Below are 15,382 nucleotides of genomic sequence, written 5' to 3' on the forward strand. Positions count from 1 at the left end.
AAGTAATTGTTTTTAACTACTTGAACTACACGCCCAGTAAAAATTTCCAGAATTAAAAAAGTTATCAATTATCATCAATTATTACCAAAAAAGGGAAAACAGCTGTAGGCCATAGATTGCATGTCAAGCCTGTCACCAAAAGTTGACTTCGTTGACCCTTTATGTTTGTGTGGGTGGGTGTACATCTATTATGCCTATTCACTTTCTATCTCTGAAGAAAAAGTGGAAGAAGCATCGGAGCATTGAGCCGTGAGGCTTCTTTCTTTCTCACTTTCGAATCTTTCTTGTTTTGTTTACAAATTTCTATTGACTTGGTTGGACCGCAATGACTACCGTGAAAATGACAAACAAGTAAAAGAATGCAAGTCCCTACATCCACACACACACTGCCGTAGACACTGTGGTTTGGTACTTATCACATCACCAACCCTCTAATTAGCTTAATGTCTATCTTATTTGTGGACCATTTTATTCAATAATCTTTCATTTTCTTTTGTGTAGGCCGATTGCCACTGCATGCTTGGATAGTGTGCAATTTTATGAGGCACATGTTACTCATATATTATAATTAAAAGAGCGAATATTTTTAGTAAGATTCGCTTTTGCTATTCTAGTTATCCATTGTACGTTTTATAATATTTCATCAATAAAGTTTCCTTTCAAATAATAATAATAATGTCATATGCTTATCGTGATGATCTACTTAACAAAAATTATAATAATAAACGCTAATAGGGTCTAGTCCAATGAAAAGGGCTTTAACATTTGCAAACAATCGTGTCATGTTGAATCCCCATAGAACCTTGACAGTGTGTGTATGAGAAAACTAACTCCTCTAATATCGCTTGTTATAAACAAATGAAGGAAGTGGGTAGACGCCAATGGGTTCCCACCACAGTGGTGGTGGATTCCCCCTTCCCCCCATGGCACCCAGGATCGAACCCCAGTGGGGTTTCTTTCCTCCAATGTAACCAAAAAAAAAGGAAGTGGGTAGACCCCACAAACTGTACTGCATGTAACTGCTTGCTTGGGTCCTTCCATGTGACTGAAGGGAAGCACTTGTTTACTTCTTTCGTCCTATTTATACATTGCTTGCTCCACCTTACTTTTTTATCAGAACACACACACAAAGCACAAAACACAAAGCACAACCAAAAGCCAAAATACAAGAGAAGCAATGAAACAAAACTACCAAGTCTTTCTCATGTTTTCTCTCTTAGCTTTTCTTATTTTCTCCACCTCATCACATGCTCGTCTTCTGCAACAAAACCAAGCTTCATTATCTGCAACAAATGATCCTATAGAGGTGAGAATATAACCCCCTTCCTCCTTCGCTTTCAGTTTTTTCTCTGTGATTTCTGTACCATGTTCATTAATTTTTGTTTATTTTCTGATCTTCTTCTTCAATTTGTTTCTTGGGTGGTAATTAATTGCAGCTGATGGGATCAGAAGAATGTGATGACAGAGATGAAGAGTGTCTGAAGAGAAGGTTGATTGCAGAAGCTCACTTGGATTATATTTATACCCAAAACCATAAGCCGTAGATGGGCATCTCCAAAGGCAAATTATATATACTAGAACTCTGCTCTCTTTTTTTTCTCTTTTTTCCCTTCGGGGTGCAAGTAAAGAGCATACTATATAAGAAAATACATGTAATCGCTACATAATGGTACCGTATGAGTATGATCAGATATAAATGGCTACCAAATTATTGATTTCCTTCACTTTATTATTATATTTGTATAAATTTCTTTTGTCTTCCTGTGGGGGCATCTGGAATCTGGGGAGGGCACAAAATACTATGCGAAAATTATGGGATAGTCTCAAAGATTTGATATGATTCGAACAAAAAAACCCATTCTTTTGGGAGCAAATTCCTGGCCATTGGACTATTTGTATGATTAAAATTTTGGGAGCTCGTTTGGACCCATTTCTTTTTAATTTCCATTTAATAATACAAAATGTAAATAAATATTAAATTCTGACATTCATGAAGTTAATTAAGCAAGGAATAATATTGAATTATTGTTCAGTGTAAGAAATAGGATAGAGAGAGAGGGAGGGGGTTAAAGCACTGCTAATAGCTATTTTCTTCACAGAATTTTTGATAATGACAGAGAAAATAGATTCTCATAAGTTTAAGTTTTTAACCAGTATTTCCTCGTTTTGAGTTTGACCATATCAATTTTTTTTTCGGTTAAAAAAATATCAATCATTGATCTGGCGCAGAAAAAGAATTAATGATTGATGAGGACCGTCATTTTGCCTGTACGATTAGTTCCTTCAGAATTCAGGTGCACAAGAAAATTATGAAACAAACTACAAAAGGGAGGGGAAAGAGTTGCACAATGAAGTCATGAAACATATTCACAAATGCATTAGGTGCACGAGGTTTAAGTAAACGGAGGGAAAAGATGAACATGCCAATATATAACAGTATCCATTATCTTTCCAGAAACATCGAAAGTAGAAAATATTCAACTCACAATGCTATAACCACAACTATTGGAAAAGATAACATTGAAAAGAAAAGAAAAGAAAATAAAAATAGATGCTCCACTCCAATGATGTCATATTGATACAGAGGCATCCCACAAGGGCCACAACCACTTGCCAATTGTGAAGCTGGAAGGATCCGGTTCGGAGGATCAGAAGTGTTTTTCCTTGTTTTGCAACATCAAAAGTAAAAAACAGAGCAAATATAGCAAAACATCAACCACATAAGAGAAATCATTGAGATGCAAACTATCTGGCATATAGATGTATTTCTTTTCCTCTCGAACTATGAATTAAACAAAAAGGAGAGGAAAAAAGAAAAGAAAAAAAAGATGAACTAGTAGAAGGCTCTCACCACCATTTTGTGGCACAACAAAATTAGGAGTGAAGATTCACATCTAAAATACACTAACATAAACCTGGATTTCCCTCAGAAGTTCATAATGCATGGTGATGGTTTGATGTTTTCAGCTTGGAGCACTAGACATCCTTTTCCTGCCAAAGAGAAAGAGGTAACATCTTATCATCTACAATTGAGATCAAACCAGAAGACCAGGAATTACAAATCATTTAACAAAATGCTGGCAACACCTTGGGCATTGGACTTTGACATCCATTTTTCCCATATATTTAATTAACAAAAGCTTACCAATTTAATACGGCTGGCCAGCCCCAAATCAGAGAGTGAATTTTCTGCTATACAATTTGCATGAACAATGGGACCTTTCACAACACTCTCCTCTGTAGTTCCCAAATCACCAACCCCATATGGAATGCTCAAGTATGAAGCTCCTTTGAACATCCATTCATCCCTTTCTTGACAGTAAAGATCTTCAAAAATATCACCACATATAACACATACACATTGACTTTCATCGGCTGGAACCATGGGCTCACCATTGTCCATTGTCTTGCTAGGCTTATCTATTGACATGTTGTCTTCAGGTCCTAAAGGAGGTCCTGCCTTTCCAGCAACCCAGTTGGTTGAATCTGCATACCACCTCCTTGATGCCTTAACTGAACCATTGGATTCAGGAGTTTTCAACGCATGCCACTCCAAGTGTCTCTCAAGCCGTTCTTTAAGTTTGAGCTTAAGGCCGCATATGCTGCACTTATGTGGAAGGTCATCAAAAAGTTCCTCGATCACAGACGGATGGAATTCTCGGATTTTATCTGGCTTAAACTCGATGCCAATGGGATTTCTTGTTTCTATCTTGCTGGATTGATGTAAGGCAGCAGAGGTTTTAGCAACAGGTTCAGCGAGAGATACATCATCAGTTCGAGATGAAACAGGAAGACTTGGAGAAGCTGAAACTGGAGATACTGACACGGAACTGGTGACAGATGTAGATACGCTCTGGTTTTGCAGTTCATTCGGCATTTGGGATGCCACAGGGGTGGGTGACTCCGACTTTGATGCAGATATCAAACCCTTTGCAACTAAAGAGCTTAGAAGGTTTGAAATCGGATCTGAGGCATTATTCACCACAGTTAAAGCATTCGCTGATGCAGTACCCTCAAGAGAAGAAGAGAGGGGTTGGCTAGGTGGAAGTGGCGGATGTCCTACCTTCTTCAGTGAAATATTTGAGGAAGTTGGTGAGTTCTCACGGGAAAGGTGACTTGATGAAGGTGCTGATGCGACCTTGGACCCTGGGAGCGCAACCTGGGTAGGGGGAGGTCCACTTGGCAAGGGGGGCTGAACACCTGATTGTGATTGAATTTGTCCCATGTCCTGAAGATTCAAACTGGGTAGGCTACCAGTAATTGATTTGTCAGAAAGAATTCCGGTCTTCATAACAGCAGCCAACAAACTACTTGTGCTTGATTGTCCTGAAGTTTCTGCAGCAAGGAGATTTGAATGATCTGGTATAGAAATGCCAGCCGTTGAGGGAGTTACATAAGTAGACAACTGTGGCAAAGAGGGATTCTTAATTGATGAAGATGAAGAATGCAAATCTTGTGGCCGTGATTTTGCTAAGCTACCCAGCCGGACATTGGGAGTTGGGATAGGCGCAGAGTCCTCAGTATAGTGGTTATGCAATCCTAATTCTGACTTTCCCAAAAGTTGAGATACTTTTAAATCAGGAGGAGGAAGGGATGGGGATTCAAGATAGTCTTGTTCAACTAAACTTTGCAAATGATGATGAAGATGATGTACTGTTGATGTAGGTGAGGGAGAATGCTGGTGCACCAGTGACTGTCCAGATGGTGATGCAGCTTTCACAGACTGAAGCTGCTTCTGTTTCCCCACAGCTACAGCAGGCCCTGATGTTGCACCAAACCCGAAACTTGAGGCTCCAATACGAGAAGACGCTACCTGTGCTCGACTTCCCAGCCTAGCTACAGAAGAATCTCCACTTGTTGATAGCCCACTTAAACTTGAAGCATAACGCTCTGAATGAACTGAACTAATCACAGGAGTGCCACTAGGAGTCAGCCCATCCACACCGTGAGAGTCCGGTAACGGCCAAGGTGATGACATCCGGTGCCCAAGAGCAGATAGGTCATTATGTTCAGTAGGATCAGCAGACGTATCCAGATCAACTGTTGTTGCAAAGTCATTTGCACCTTTTGGTTTACGAAAGTGGCCTCCAAACCCCTGTCCATATAGACAATGTCAATCAATAAAACTTTTGGAAGAAAAAATATTCTTAATATTTAAGAGACGGTCAGAGTTTGTGCACCCAACAGGCATCAGCCTGATAACTATTTAAGTATCAAGTAAACTTTTATAGGAATTGGCTAGCCATCTATAATGAAATGAAGCATCAAAGAAACCAGTCCTTGCATTAGTTCTTGTATCGGTATCACTGAGAAATTAACATTTGAACCAGTAGGGTGAGAGAATCTCAGGGTCCAATTTTCAACCAGTAAAAACCATTGGAGCTTACCAATTTTTCTGAATCATCAGAAGTCCAGCGATCTTTTGTTGAGTTACTAGAAATATCGGGGGGACCATGATCTGTTAACCTTGAGTTCATATCATCCCATTTGAACTCCTCTTCCTCGGAATTCTTCCAGCTACTAGAAAGCACACCGCTGCTTCGACTTGCAATGGCCGGTGCTGTCTTCAGACGAGGATCAGCATTTGCAGATTTAGGTGCTGAGTAATTTGTAAGTCCATGCTTGATGTTAAAACCATTTCTTTGACTGGATATTGATTCTGCAACACTGCTGCCACCACCATACCAAGGTTTATCATTTCCTTGCTCGGTAATCTTCCCACCAATTCTTCCAATTCCTAAGTTTGAACTCCTTGGAAGATCAGAACCATATTCATATTCTCCATATTCAGCGCCGATGTTCTTCTCATGAACACGCTCACTTAGTGCATCTGTATTAGAACGCTGCATATTCTGCAAACGTTAACCATATCATGAAACTACAGAAAGAATAAAAAGGAAAATAGTACACACATAAATCAACATGTACTTCACATACATGCATTTTAACAGTAGGATCAACCCACGGTCGTCCAGCACTGAGACTTGCTACTCTGTCTGGCCTCTCTGCATCATCAATTGAGTTTGCCATAGCCCCAGAAAAGTCACTGGCCATTCCTTTTGCCTTCATACCAAAACCAGCAGAAAATAATAATAATAATAATTAATATATCACATATAACTTCAATTCTAACTTCAGTTTCTAAATGAAAATTAGAGAAGAAAGAATTCCAGAAGCATGAAAACCTAATTCAGCAGATATTATAGGAAGGTTATTAAATAAGTAAAACCACTCATCTCTTCGAAATTAATGTGATGGTAAAATCAAGGTTGCATGGAGTAAATGACTCCAATGACCCAGAAAAATGGCTAGTCTTCACATGAAAACAGAATCTATTCTCAGATAAAAATCATCGGGTATAGGATCAAAATGCTACTGGAAAGTATAAGATCACTCTAAAATATAAGAATAAAAGCGAATCTTTTGTTCATAAACACTCTGAAAACAAAGACCAATACAGAAATTTTGAAATCTGATATAAGATGATTCTAAAATTCACTTATAATTTCCACATGGCTAAATACTGTTACATTTTAGTAATTTCACGCCCAGTGAAAAAAAGCTCATCACAGTCGTATTCTGCTAATAATATTTTTGTATGCATAATTTTAACAAACCACCACTAAATGGTAGAAAATAAAGCAAGGAAGATGAAAGACATGCATCCATGTCACTTCACATGCTTACAATTAATCCTAGGAGGTCAGAATTCAATAGATGGTAATCCACATCCATAATTAACTTGAACTCCACTTACCCTTGTTGGTTGCTGAAGACGTTGCCTTTCCAAATATTTGGGATTCACATGAATGCTATGTGCCGGTCGTGGCGACTGGGAATCTAGTCTTGATGTTGCAGCTCCAGAGGATGAACCATTTGCTGCTGAAGCAAACCCAAGTTCTTTCTCGATCATCTGAAGTGTCTGAGCAGGGAATACTCCCTTCCATGTTCCAAAAAGATGGCGCATGCTTTGATGTACATTAGGTTCAACCTGCCTATATGCCTTGCAAAACACCTAGAAGTGCAAAAAAGGGAAAAAAAACTTTTCACTACAAAGTAACTAATGAGTCAAGCCTATCGTGGGTTGTGACACACGGGGGTAGTAATGACACGTCGTGCAGAAAAACATCATTTTATTTGAAAGAAACAATGTAATTGGTAAGCAATGAACACCAGGGGATATCAAAGATAATTTAATCCTGATTGCCATTAGTTAATCCTCAAACTTAATATGTTGTGTATTCAATGTTCATTCAGACATTGTTACATGTCAAGAAATAAAGAAGATGCTTTACATAACCAGAAAAAGCATGCTGAGAAATGAGAGGCATCACGAAGAACAGAAATCTAACCTCAGGGAGTCTGGCAGCAAAATATTTTATGTAATCCCTTCCGATATTCTTTACAATACTGTCCAAAAGATAAAGTGATGGTAACTTCTGCTCACTAGAAACCTGCAAATTACTTTCTACAATTAGATACGAAACACTAGTTACAGCCAATATTGTTTGAACAAATAAGTGACTGATAAACCAATGGCCTAACACCAAAATGCTTCCCGAATGAGAAGGGAAAGGGGAAGGATAAGATGTTCCAGTATAGGCTCTTCAAATCCATTTAAAAGATATCAGAAGCAACACATCTGCAGCTACTGTCACTTCTAAACTAGCCCATTGTGCAGCAAGAACTAATATACATCCCCTCCCCACCCAGCTACTTGGCAGCTGAACCAAGGCCTAGAGGTGCATGCCACATTGAAGATATTTCCCTTAGTAATTCTTCAAGTCCTTTCTTGAACAAGTGATTCATCTTATGTGACTTGTTTCTCATGTTTCCTTCAAATAACTTGTCTCTCACTCCAATTTCTGTCTCACAAGGATTCAAGTCTTTACCTAGCAAGATCATTGACAATTAACTAAGTAACAACACACCCAGCACTCTGCCACTCCTGCATAATATAATATCTAAAGACACATCTCCAGACACCAGATAATCATGAGACAACTTAAGCTAGAATGGGAATGTGCGGTAGCAGAAGCTTAATTGAGAACAATTCAAGACTAACGATATAAATCTATCTGGCTAAAAAGAGTTTAAACAAACAAGAAGACATTGGGAAACAATTGATTGACTTCAAGGTATAATGTAATGGAACATCCTATGAATTAGTGGCAACCACAATAATGACTCAAATATGCCCTCCTTTCAAATGTAAGAATATGAATGAAATTGGCACCATCCCTTCAGTTTTTTCTTAACAAAATAAGAGGTTTGTATGTATTGTCTGCTTTATCAATATTACAATCTTTAATTACCATTAGAGGATCAGTATCTCAAGGAAAACACCACAAAGAAAAACCATATGAGATCTTGCACCAGTAGAGATCAGCTGTCAACCTCTTGCAGGAGATTATCATCAGGTGTAAACAAAATCCCCAGAGATCTAAAGGCATAAGGTTATCATACACAACCATAACATCTCATGTGGGTTTACTAAACATAGAGGCATCTATTAGGCCATGAAAGAAAGTGGTTTTACACTCTTTTGAAGTGCTGCATTGTTGTTGTGAAAAAACAAAACAAAAATAAAAAGGCAGAAAACGAAACCACAAAACAGCATGCAGAGGTTTTCCGTGTAAATCCATAACCATAAGGATGTAATTTATTTATTTGGTTCAAAATCTGCTACAACTCATTCCACAAATGTCGAAACCCTTCTCATGCAGCTATTCAGTACAAATGCAGCCTCATTCGCGTGCAATGGTAAACAAATTTGGCAGAGACAACCAGAAGACCATAAATTGGAACCTGTTAAACTGGGGGAATGTCAACAAAAGATATTGATTACAATGTCCAAGGCCTGACCGAAGCAAGTTGTAGCCGAACACTCAATTCAATATCATACTGGAACAATAAAAGATTGAACTGGGATACACCAGCTCATTACTTCCATGGCTTCACTGATGAATACAAACATTCCCTTTCAGGGTCAACACTTGAACACCACACTTATCATGAAGCTTTGTATTTGCTTCAAGAAATATAAATAAAAAACAAAAACAAAAAACCCGGATTGAGCTAATTTTAGAACCAAACCACAACTTTTTGAGCACATAAATAGTTCACATCCAAGACAAGCACAAGGATCTAACAAAACCACTTTTTTCACTAAATCATTGGCATAACATGACATGCATAAGAGCGAGCACTGGCACCATTTTAATTCTCCTTTTCCACCTCCATTTCCTTTTTGCATTTGTACAACACGAATTCAAAAAACTGGCGCCATAACCAAAATATTAAACACAAATACAGCTACATACACAGTGTAAAGCTGGGTTTCACCTCAATAATGTTGCCGCATACAGTGGCCGCGATCGCCTTCGCAGCATGGACGCTCTCCCCAGCAATTATCGTCAAATTAGTGATTATGGGCTTTGAATTGAAGGTGAGCTCCGCCAACGCCGTCTTGTACTGGCTCACAAGCTCCTGATGCTGCAGTGGCTGCGGCACATAGCCCCCGCCGCGACTCGCGTCATTGCTCTCCGAGTCTCTATCGCTCACTCTGAACCTTGACAGCACTGGGTTAGCTACACCGGGTCTTTGCGCGAAAGCTCGACCATTTGGGTTCGAGTTCGGGTTCAGGCCCCGGTCGTCGGCCAATCGGGGCTTCTTCACTGGTTCAGTCGATCTGGTAAACGGCCTACGCGAGCTCTCCATTTCCATCGCACTCTTAGAAATGAAAACCCTAACCCTAAATCTAATCTACGATTACAAATCAGTCATCTACAAAAATTCAATCCAAAAAACATATACTGCTAACAACGCAAGGGCCTAGCTATCAAAATGACAATAAATTAAAAACAACCCTAAGTACATGGAGAATCAATATAAACCCTGATTCTTATTACAATTATACAAAATTTAACCAAACTAGACAATTTGGCGCTAAAGTTTGGGGATTTATTGGGATTACAAGCTTGGGGAATTGGGATTTAGGGTTAGATTAAGAACAAGGCGATGTAGAGGAGTGTGTCTACCTCTGTGATAGAAATATATAGCGAATGTCCGTTTTTAAGACAAGAAGAAGAAAAGGGACCCCAAAAAAAAAAAAGGACCTTTCATGAATCGAGGATGAAACGAGGGCTTTTTTATTATTATTTTTTCTTGCTAACAGTTTTTTCTTTTTATTTTTCTTTCTGGTTCTAACTGCTTTTGCTTTTCATTATTTTTTGTTGATCGATTTTGTTTGATGGGCAAGTATTAACTGTATAATTCTGCTATAATATTATATTTCATTATAAAATCTTTATTTTAACAGTGCATTGCCAATTTTTTTAAATATAAATTAACAAAAGCCCTCTCTAAAACCTCAAGCAATTTTAATAATAAATTAAAAAATAATTATAATAAGAGTTTTTTTTTTCTCTAGTTATAATTGGCACTCAGAAAAAATAGTGCATTTAAAGTGTGAGTTTTTTTTTCTTTAACAAAATGATAATATGATTAGTGTTCGCCTTCAAACTTATAATCATACAAAGAAAGTAAAACCTTTTTACATGTCCATATGACAATGTGGTAATGAATCAACTAAACGAATGCATCACGGATGTATGACAATATTGAGATGAAGAAAATTAGAACACTATAATGTGTGATCTGAAACCGTTGAAAAAATTATAAAACAAACAAGGGGGATACTCTTTTGTCTAAGAAGAATTTCTTAAGGTCCCATGGGTTGCCCCTCTCTCTTCTAAAACCCTTTTGGTTTAGGGGTTTTACCTAGAATCAACCTCTTCGCCTAATAAAATAGGTGCCTTTCTCCTTTGTCATGTTGTAGAGAGATTTTTCCTCTCAGTTTTGTGCTGGATTTTGTTTCTCTTCAATTTTGTACTAGGTTTTCACCAGTCTTTTTGGATTGGTTGTTATGGAGGTGAAGTTGTCAGATCTAGGTGGATCTTTCATTAATGGGTGTTGTGGGATCATGTGGGATGTTAAAGGTATTGTGGTATTCTCTAGCCAAGTGAATATTGAGCGGTAAGGTCCTTACACTTTTGGTGCCTCTGATTCCCTATTATTGCAAAATATGTTGGTTTTACCATGATCTCTGAAGAATTGGGTTCTGCCATGAGTCTTATTGATCCTCTAGTTTTCAACTTTCAATGAGATGAGTTTGATATTTCCATGTTTATTGTTCACTGTCTTGCTGCATTTACTTTGTCCAAAATTTATATGCAAGAACTTTCATTTAGGGTATATTCTTATTGAAATATATTGTATTTGGCCCTACTTCAATGAAATTATGCTTGTTCTATAAAATAAAATAAAATAAAGTGTTATGGGTTTAATCACAATGGATTATGTGCAGTATTTGTATGTAATAATTCAATAAGAAACTTCTTTATTTTTATATAGTGATATTCTAAACTATTTAAACGTATGAGGAGGAGATGGAACTTAAACCAAACGGACGATTACAATTGCTTTGATAAAGTCAAACCACTTCCTCATATATTCTATTATAAATTTTTGTTGGATAATGGTTGAGGGGCATATGCATGCGTGTGTGTGCACCACTTGCACGTGACTAAAGGATATGCCGCAACAATATGATAGATAAATACAAATTCCAATTTTTATCTCATCATCTCTATGTGATTCAATCACATAATCTCCATCACATCACACACATATAATTGTGATTTGCTTTATAATATTCCAAAACTGGAATTAACAAAATATTTAAAAATTGGAGGCCATCTGCGTCCCTTTTTTAGAAAAAATAGTTCGTTAGTAAATTATTAAAAAGCATGAATGGATTATGGAATAGACAAAAAATGAAGGAGTTTGGGCTTGGGTTGGGTTTCAAAACGAAAAATTGGGTGGGCCCAAAAAAGGCCGGGAACAGCAGCAAATGTTCAAAGTCCAGAATGGGCCCACAAAACCCTAAAGGCATCAGTCCATAGTCGGTCTTTGGAATAAAACCCTAGCTTCCCTTCCAACTTCTGCAACTGGTTTTTCAGAGGTTTTACTGTTTGCAGCCAACCATGTTGACAGTGAAAACTCCACAGAAAGGAAAGGCCAGAAGGGAGCTAGAGAAACGCGCCCCCAAGATCGTAAGTTCCATATGTGTTTGTTTCTCTGGAAAATAAAAAATTTCCCATGTCCAAAAGCGAAAGTTAAGATCTTTTCAACTTTGTTATTGTTTTTTCAATTGGGTTTTTGATAATTTGAAGGTTGAGACCGGGAAGAAGACGCTTATACTTCACGGCAGAAAGACGAGCAATGTGGTGAATTCAGTATTGTCTGACCTTTATCATTTGAAGAAGGACAGTGCTGTGAAATTCAGCCGCAGGAATGAGGATATTAGCCCTTTTGAAAGTGGCGGTGACACTTCCCTCGAGTTCTTTTCTCAAAAAACCGATTGCAGCATTTTCGTTGTGAGTACAAAACCAACTCAGATTTTTGCTTCTCCCACCATATATATGTATTATGCAAGTGTTTTCTATTTTGAGTTATGGGGGATAATTCCGTTTTGATAGTGTTGTAGCATTTGTTTAATTTTACTTTCTTAATTGTTACTATTAATGAATGTTTTTTGGAAGATGATGCACGCTTTCTATTTCTTTATTTGAGCAGTGACTGTTTGTGTGTGTGTGTGTGTGTGTGTGTGTGTGTGTGTGTGTTGTGTAGTGTATTGATTTTGCTGTTCTCTCGAATTTGGCTTGTGATGGTGCTTATTTTTATTGTACAATCCATTCTCAAATTGATTGCTATTACTTGTAGCATGGAATTTGTGGAGTTCTTCTCAGTTTATGTTTCTAATATGGACCTGCCTCTTTTATTCTTGTGACAGTTGTGATGGATTTGGTACGTGAACCAACTAGTTTTAGGCATGTTTGGAAATTGCAGACTCTGAATTCGTAAAAGAATATAGAATAAAAGCAAAGCACCCATGAAAGTATTTGTATTGTAAAGAGAATAATTTTGTTAGGAAAACTTTCATGACAAGAAAGTAGAGTAACACAGATATTAACCAAAAAATGTAACTGCAAAGAAAATAATCGTACTTTATGGGATTAAATGAAATTTTGAATTGTCTTTTATCTTTGCTTTAGCTGCCTGCTTGTGTCTGATACCTGTGGATTTTCTGGCTTTCTGTATAAAAGATTGCCATTTACACAGAAGAGCATATGAATGAACTTGCGTATTAATTCTATCATCTCTTTCACACAAGAATTTGATGAGCTTTGATTGCTTATGCAGGGAACATTGTTCTTGTTTGATTATTTGTCAGAGTTAAAATTTGAAAGCATTTTTACCTTCATCCAAGATTTTGGAATGCCAATGATGCTCGTTTCTCTACTTCTGTTTTTTAAATTTTTTTTCATTGCTCGTATTATACAGTTTGGTTCTCACTCAAAGAAGCGGCCTGACAATCTTGTAATAGGGAGAACTTATGATCACCATATATATGATCTTGTGGAGGTTGGGGTTGAAAATTATAAACGCATGGAATCATTTACATATGACAAGAAACTAGCACCACGTGTGGGGTCGAAACCTTTCGTTTGCTTTATAGGAGAAGGATTTGAGAACGCAGGAGAGCTGAAACATTTGAAGGAAGTTTTGCTTGATCTGTTGCGAGGAGAGGTTAATCTCTGCTGCCAATTGCACATTCTTTGGTTTTGAATTTTAGAGGGATATTAATAGATGCATAAAAATGATATGTGCAGGTTGTAGAGAAATTAAATCTTGCTGGTTTAGATCGTGTATATGTATGTACAGCTATATCTTCAAACAAAGTGGTCCTTACTCTTTGTGCACTGCGACTGAAAAAGTCTGGTACAGTAGTTCCAAGAATGGAACTTGTTGAAGTTGGCCCCTCCATGGATTTAGTAGTTCGTCGGCATCGTCTTCCTAATGAAAGCCTAAGGAAAGAAGCAATGAGAGAAGCCAAAAATCAGCCTAGGAAGGTTTGATTTCTAAATCATCTTCTTATCTCTCTTGTTTATTTTGCCTTTGACATGCTTGTAACACAATTCCTATTATTACTTTCCAGGACAAAAATATTAAACAGGACACACTGCGCGGCAAGGTTGGGAAAATCAACATCCCGAACCAAAAGGTAAACGGCGAAAATAAATTCTTTCATTTAGCAGCAGTACCCTGTCTAAAACGTTACCCTTTGGTCTCATGGGCAAAGATGTGTGGTGGAAAGCTTTGCATCTTTCTCACTACACAGCTGCAGGACTTTTTAAGTTTCAGTATACATAATTTGGTCTCAGTACACTGATGTTAAGGATGTCTGACGTTTCAAAGGTGGCTTGTTGGATGGCATTTGTCTCATATTTTTGTCTAATATTTGTAAATCTTTTTTTGTTAACAACATTTATGTGTGTAGATTGGAGACACGGTGTATTATCACACAAAGGTTGGAGACACATTTGTGCCTAGCAAAACCAAGGGAGTTAAAAGGGAGCGCCGCGAGGCTAGAATGAAACACGAGAGTAATGAGCGTGCACCAAAGGTTCAAGACATGCTTGTGCCTAAGAAGTCAAAAAAAGCTAAAAGGGAACGCCGTGAAGCTGGAACGACTGAGGAGGGTAATGAGCATGCATCGAAAAGGCAGAAGGAGGGTGCTGAGTAATTCTTTTTGGATAAGCAGGCTGCGCTGGGAACAATTCACGTTTACTCTCTTGCTGGCATCGGCTTTTGCTTTTGGGCCAATGCTTGCAAGGGTTGAAGTCAAAAGGTGGTAGGGATCTAAGGAGCTAGGGATTTTGTTCTTTCCCATCTTTCATAGGTTTGACTTTGCATGCCTAGCATGAGTTACATCTGTTGTGTTGTTATCATTTTCATGTGCAAAAGTGACACCGTATAATTTAGTGTTGAGCTAATCGTTCCATTTTCCAGGCTCTTCCCACCCTTGAGTTTCAATTACTTACCACATCAGCAATTGTCGGAGAAGCGTTCCTTTGCTATTGAAACATATATTTACCTAATGTTTCTTATTTTATTTTCTTGTTAGTCATATTTCAGAAATGTTCGCTTGCTACGCTACACTGAACTGAATACGAACTATTCTATGGTTGGATTAATAGAAAATACTGTTCAACTGAGTTTTTGCTATTTTTGATGCCAATGGTCGCCTGTTCAGGGTTGAGCTCTATACAAATAATACAAATATTCTTGCTTATCCCAGAAACAACGAACCGAGTGATTCCGAGGACCACCATACCATACAAGGCTCACCGTTCAACCACGCCTGAGCGGTTGACAGTTGCTCCAACGTCTCTTTGAACAAGTATAACTGCATATGACACACATGCCCCTCGACGAATATGGCTTATCACCCGAAAAAGAAAAGCATTTTACTTTG

At 37.9% G+C, this 15,382-nt stretch overlaps 2 protein-coding genes across 3 annotated transcripts; one reads left to right on the top strand and one right to left on the bottom strand.

Moving 5' to 3' along the window:
- Window positions 1–2,410: 2,410 nt before the first annotated feature.
- LOC110753514 (pre-mRNA cleavage complex 2 Pcf11-like protein) lies at window positions 2,411–10,112 on the bottom strand. 2 transcript variants are annotated; one of them, XM_021954424.2, is made up of 7 exons: window positions 9,346–10,112; window positions 7,353–7,454; window positions 6,758–7,015; window positions 5,938–6,063; window positions 5,388–5,843; window positions 3,146–5,095; window positions 2,411–2,991 (listed from the first exon to the last, which is right to left on the bottom strand). In XM_021954424.2, exons 1-7 carry the CDS (start codon window positions 9,724–9,726, stop codon window positions 2,977–2,979), a joined length of 3,288 nt encoding a protein of 1,095 aa, XP_021810116.1. In that variant the 5' UTR covers window positions 9,727–10,112; the 3' UTR covers window positions 2,411–2,976. The 2 variants fall into 2 exon arrangements, with proteins under 2 accessions (XP_021810116.1, XP_021810115.1); XM_021954423.2 differs by having other exon boundaries at window positions 5,388–5,852.
- Window positions 10,113–11,959: 1,847 nt separating this feature from the next.
- Window positions 11,960–15,034, top strand: LOC110753513 (Ribosomal RNA processing Brix domain protein). The gene is made up of 6 exons (XM_021954422.2): window positions 11,960–12,116; window positions 12,237–12,440; window positions 13,408–13,653; window positions 13,737–13,976; window positions 14,063–14,128; window positions 14,405–15,034. The coding sequence occupies exons 1-6, from the start codon at window positions 12,048–12,050 to the stop codon at window positions 14,648–14,650; spliced, it is 1,071 nt and encodes a 356-aa protein (XP_021810114.1). The 5' UTR covers window positions 11,960–12,047; the 3' UTR covers window positions 14,651–15,034.
- Window positions 15,035–15,382: the final 348 nt, after the last annotated feature.

The sequence above is a fragment of the Prunus avium genome, chromosome 7 (assembly GCF_965620075.1).
Source record: "Prunus avium chromosome 7, drPruAviu1.hap1.1, whole genome shotgun sequence".
Classification (NCBI taxonomy): domain Eukaryota; kingdom Viridiplantae; phylum Streptophyta; class Magnoliopsida; order Rosales; family Rosaceae; genus Prunus; species Prunus avium.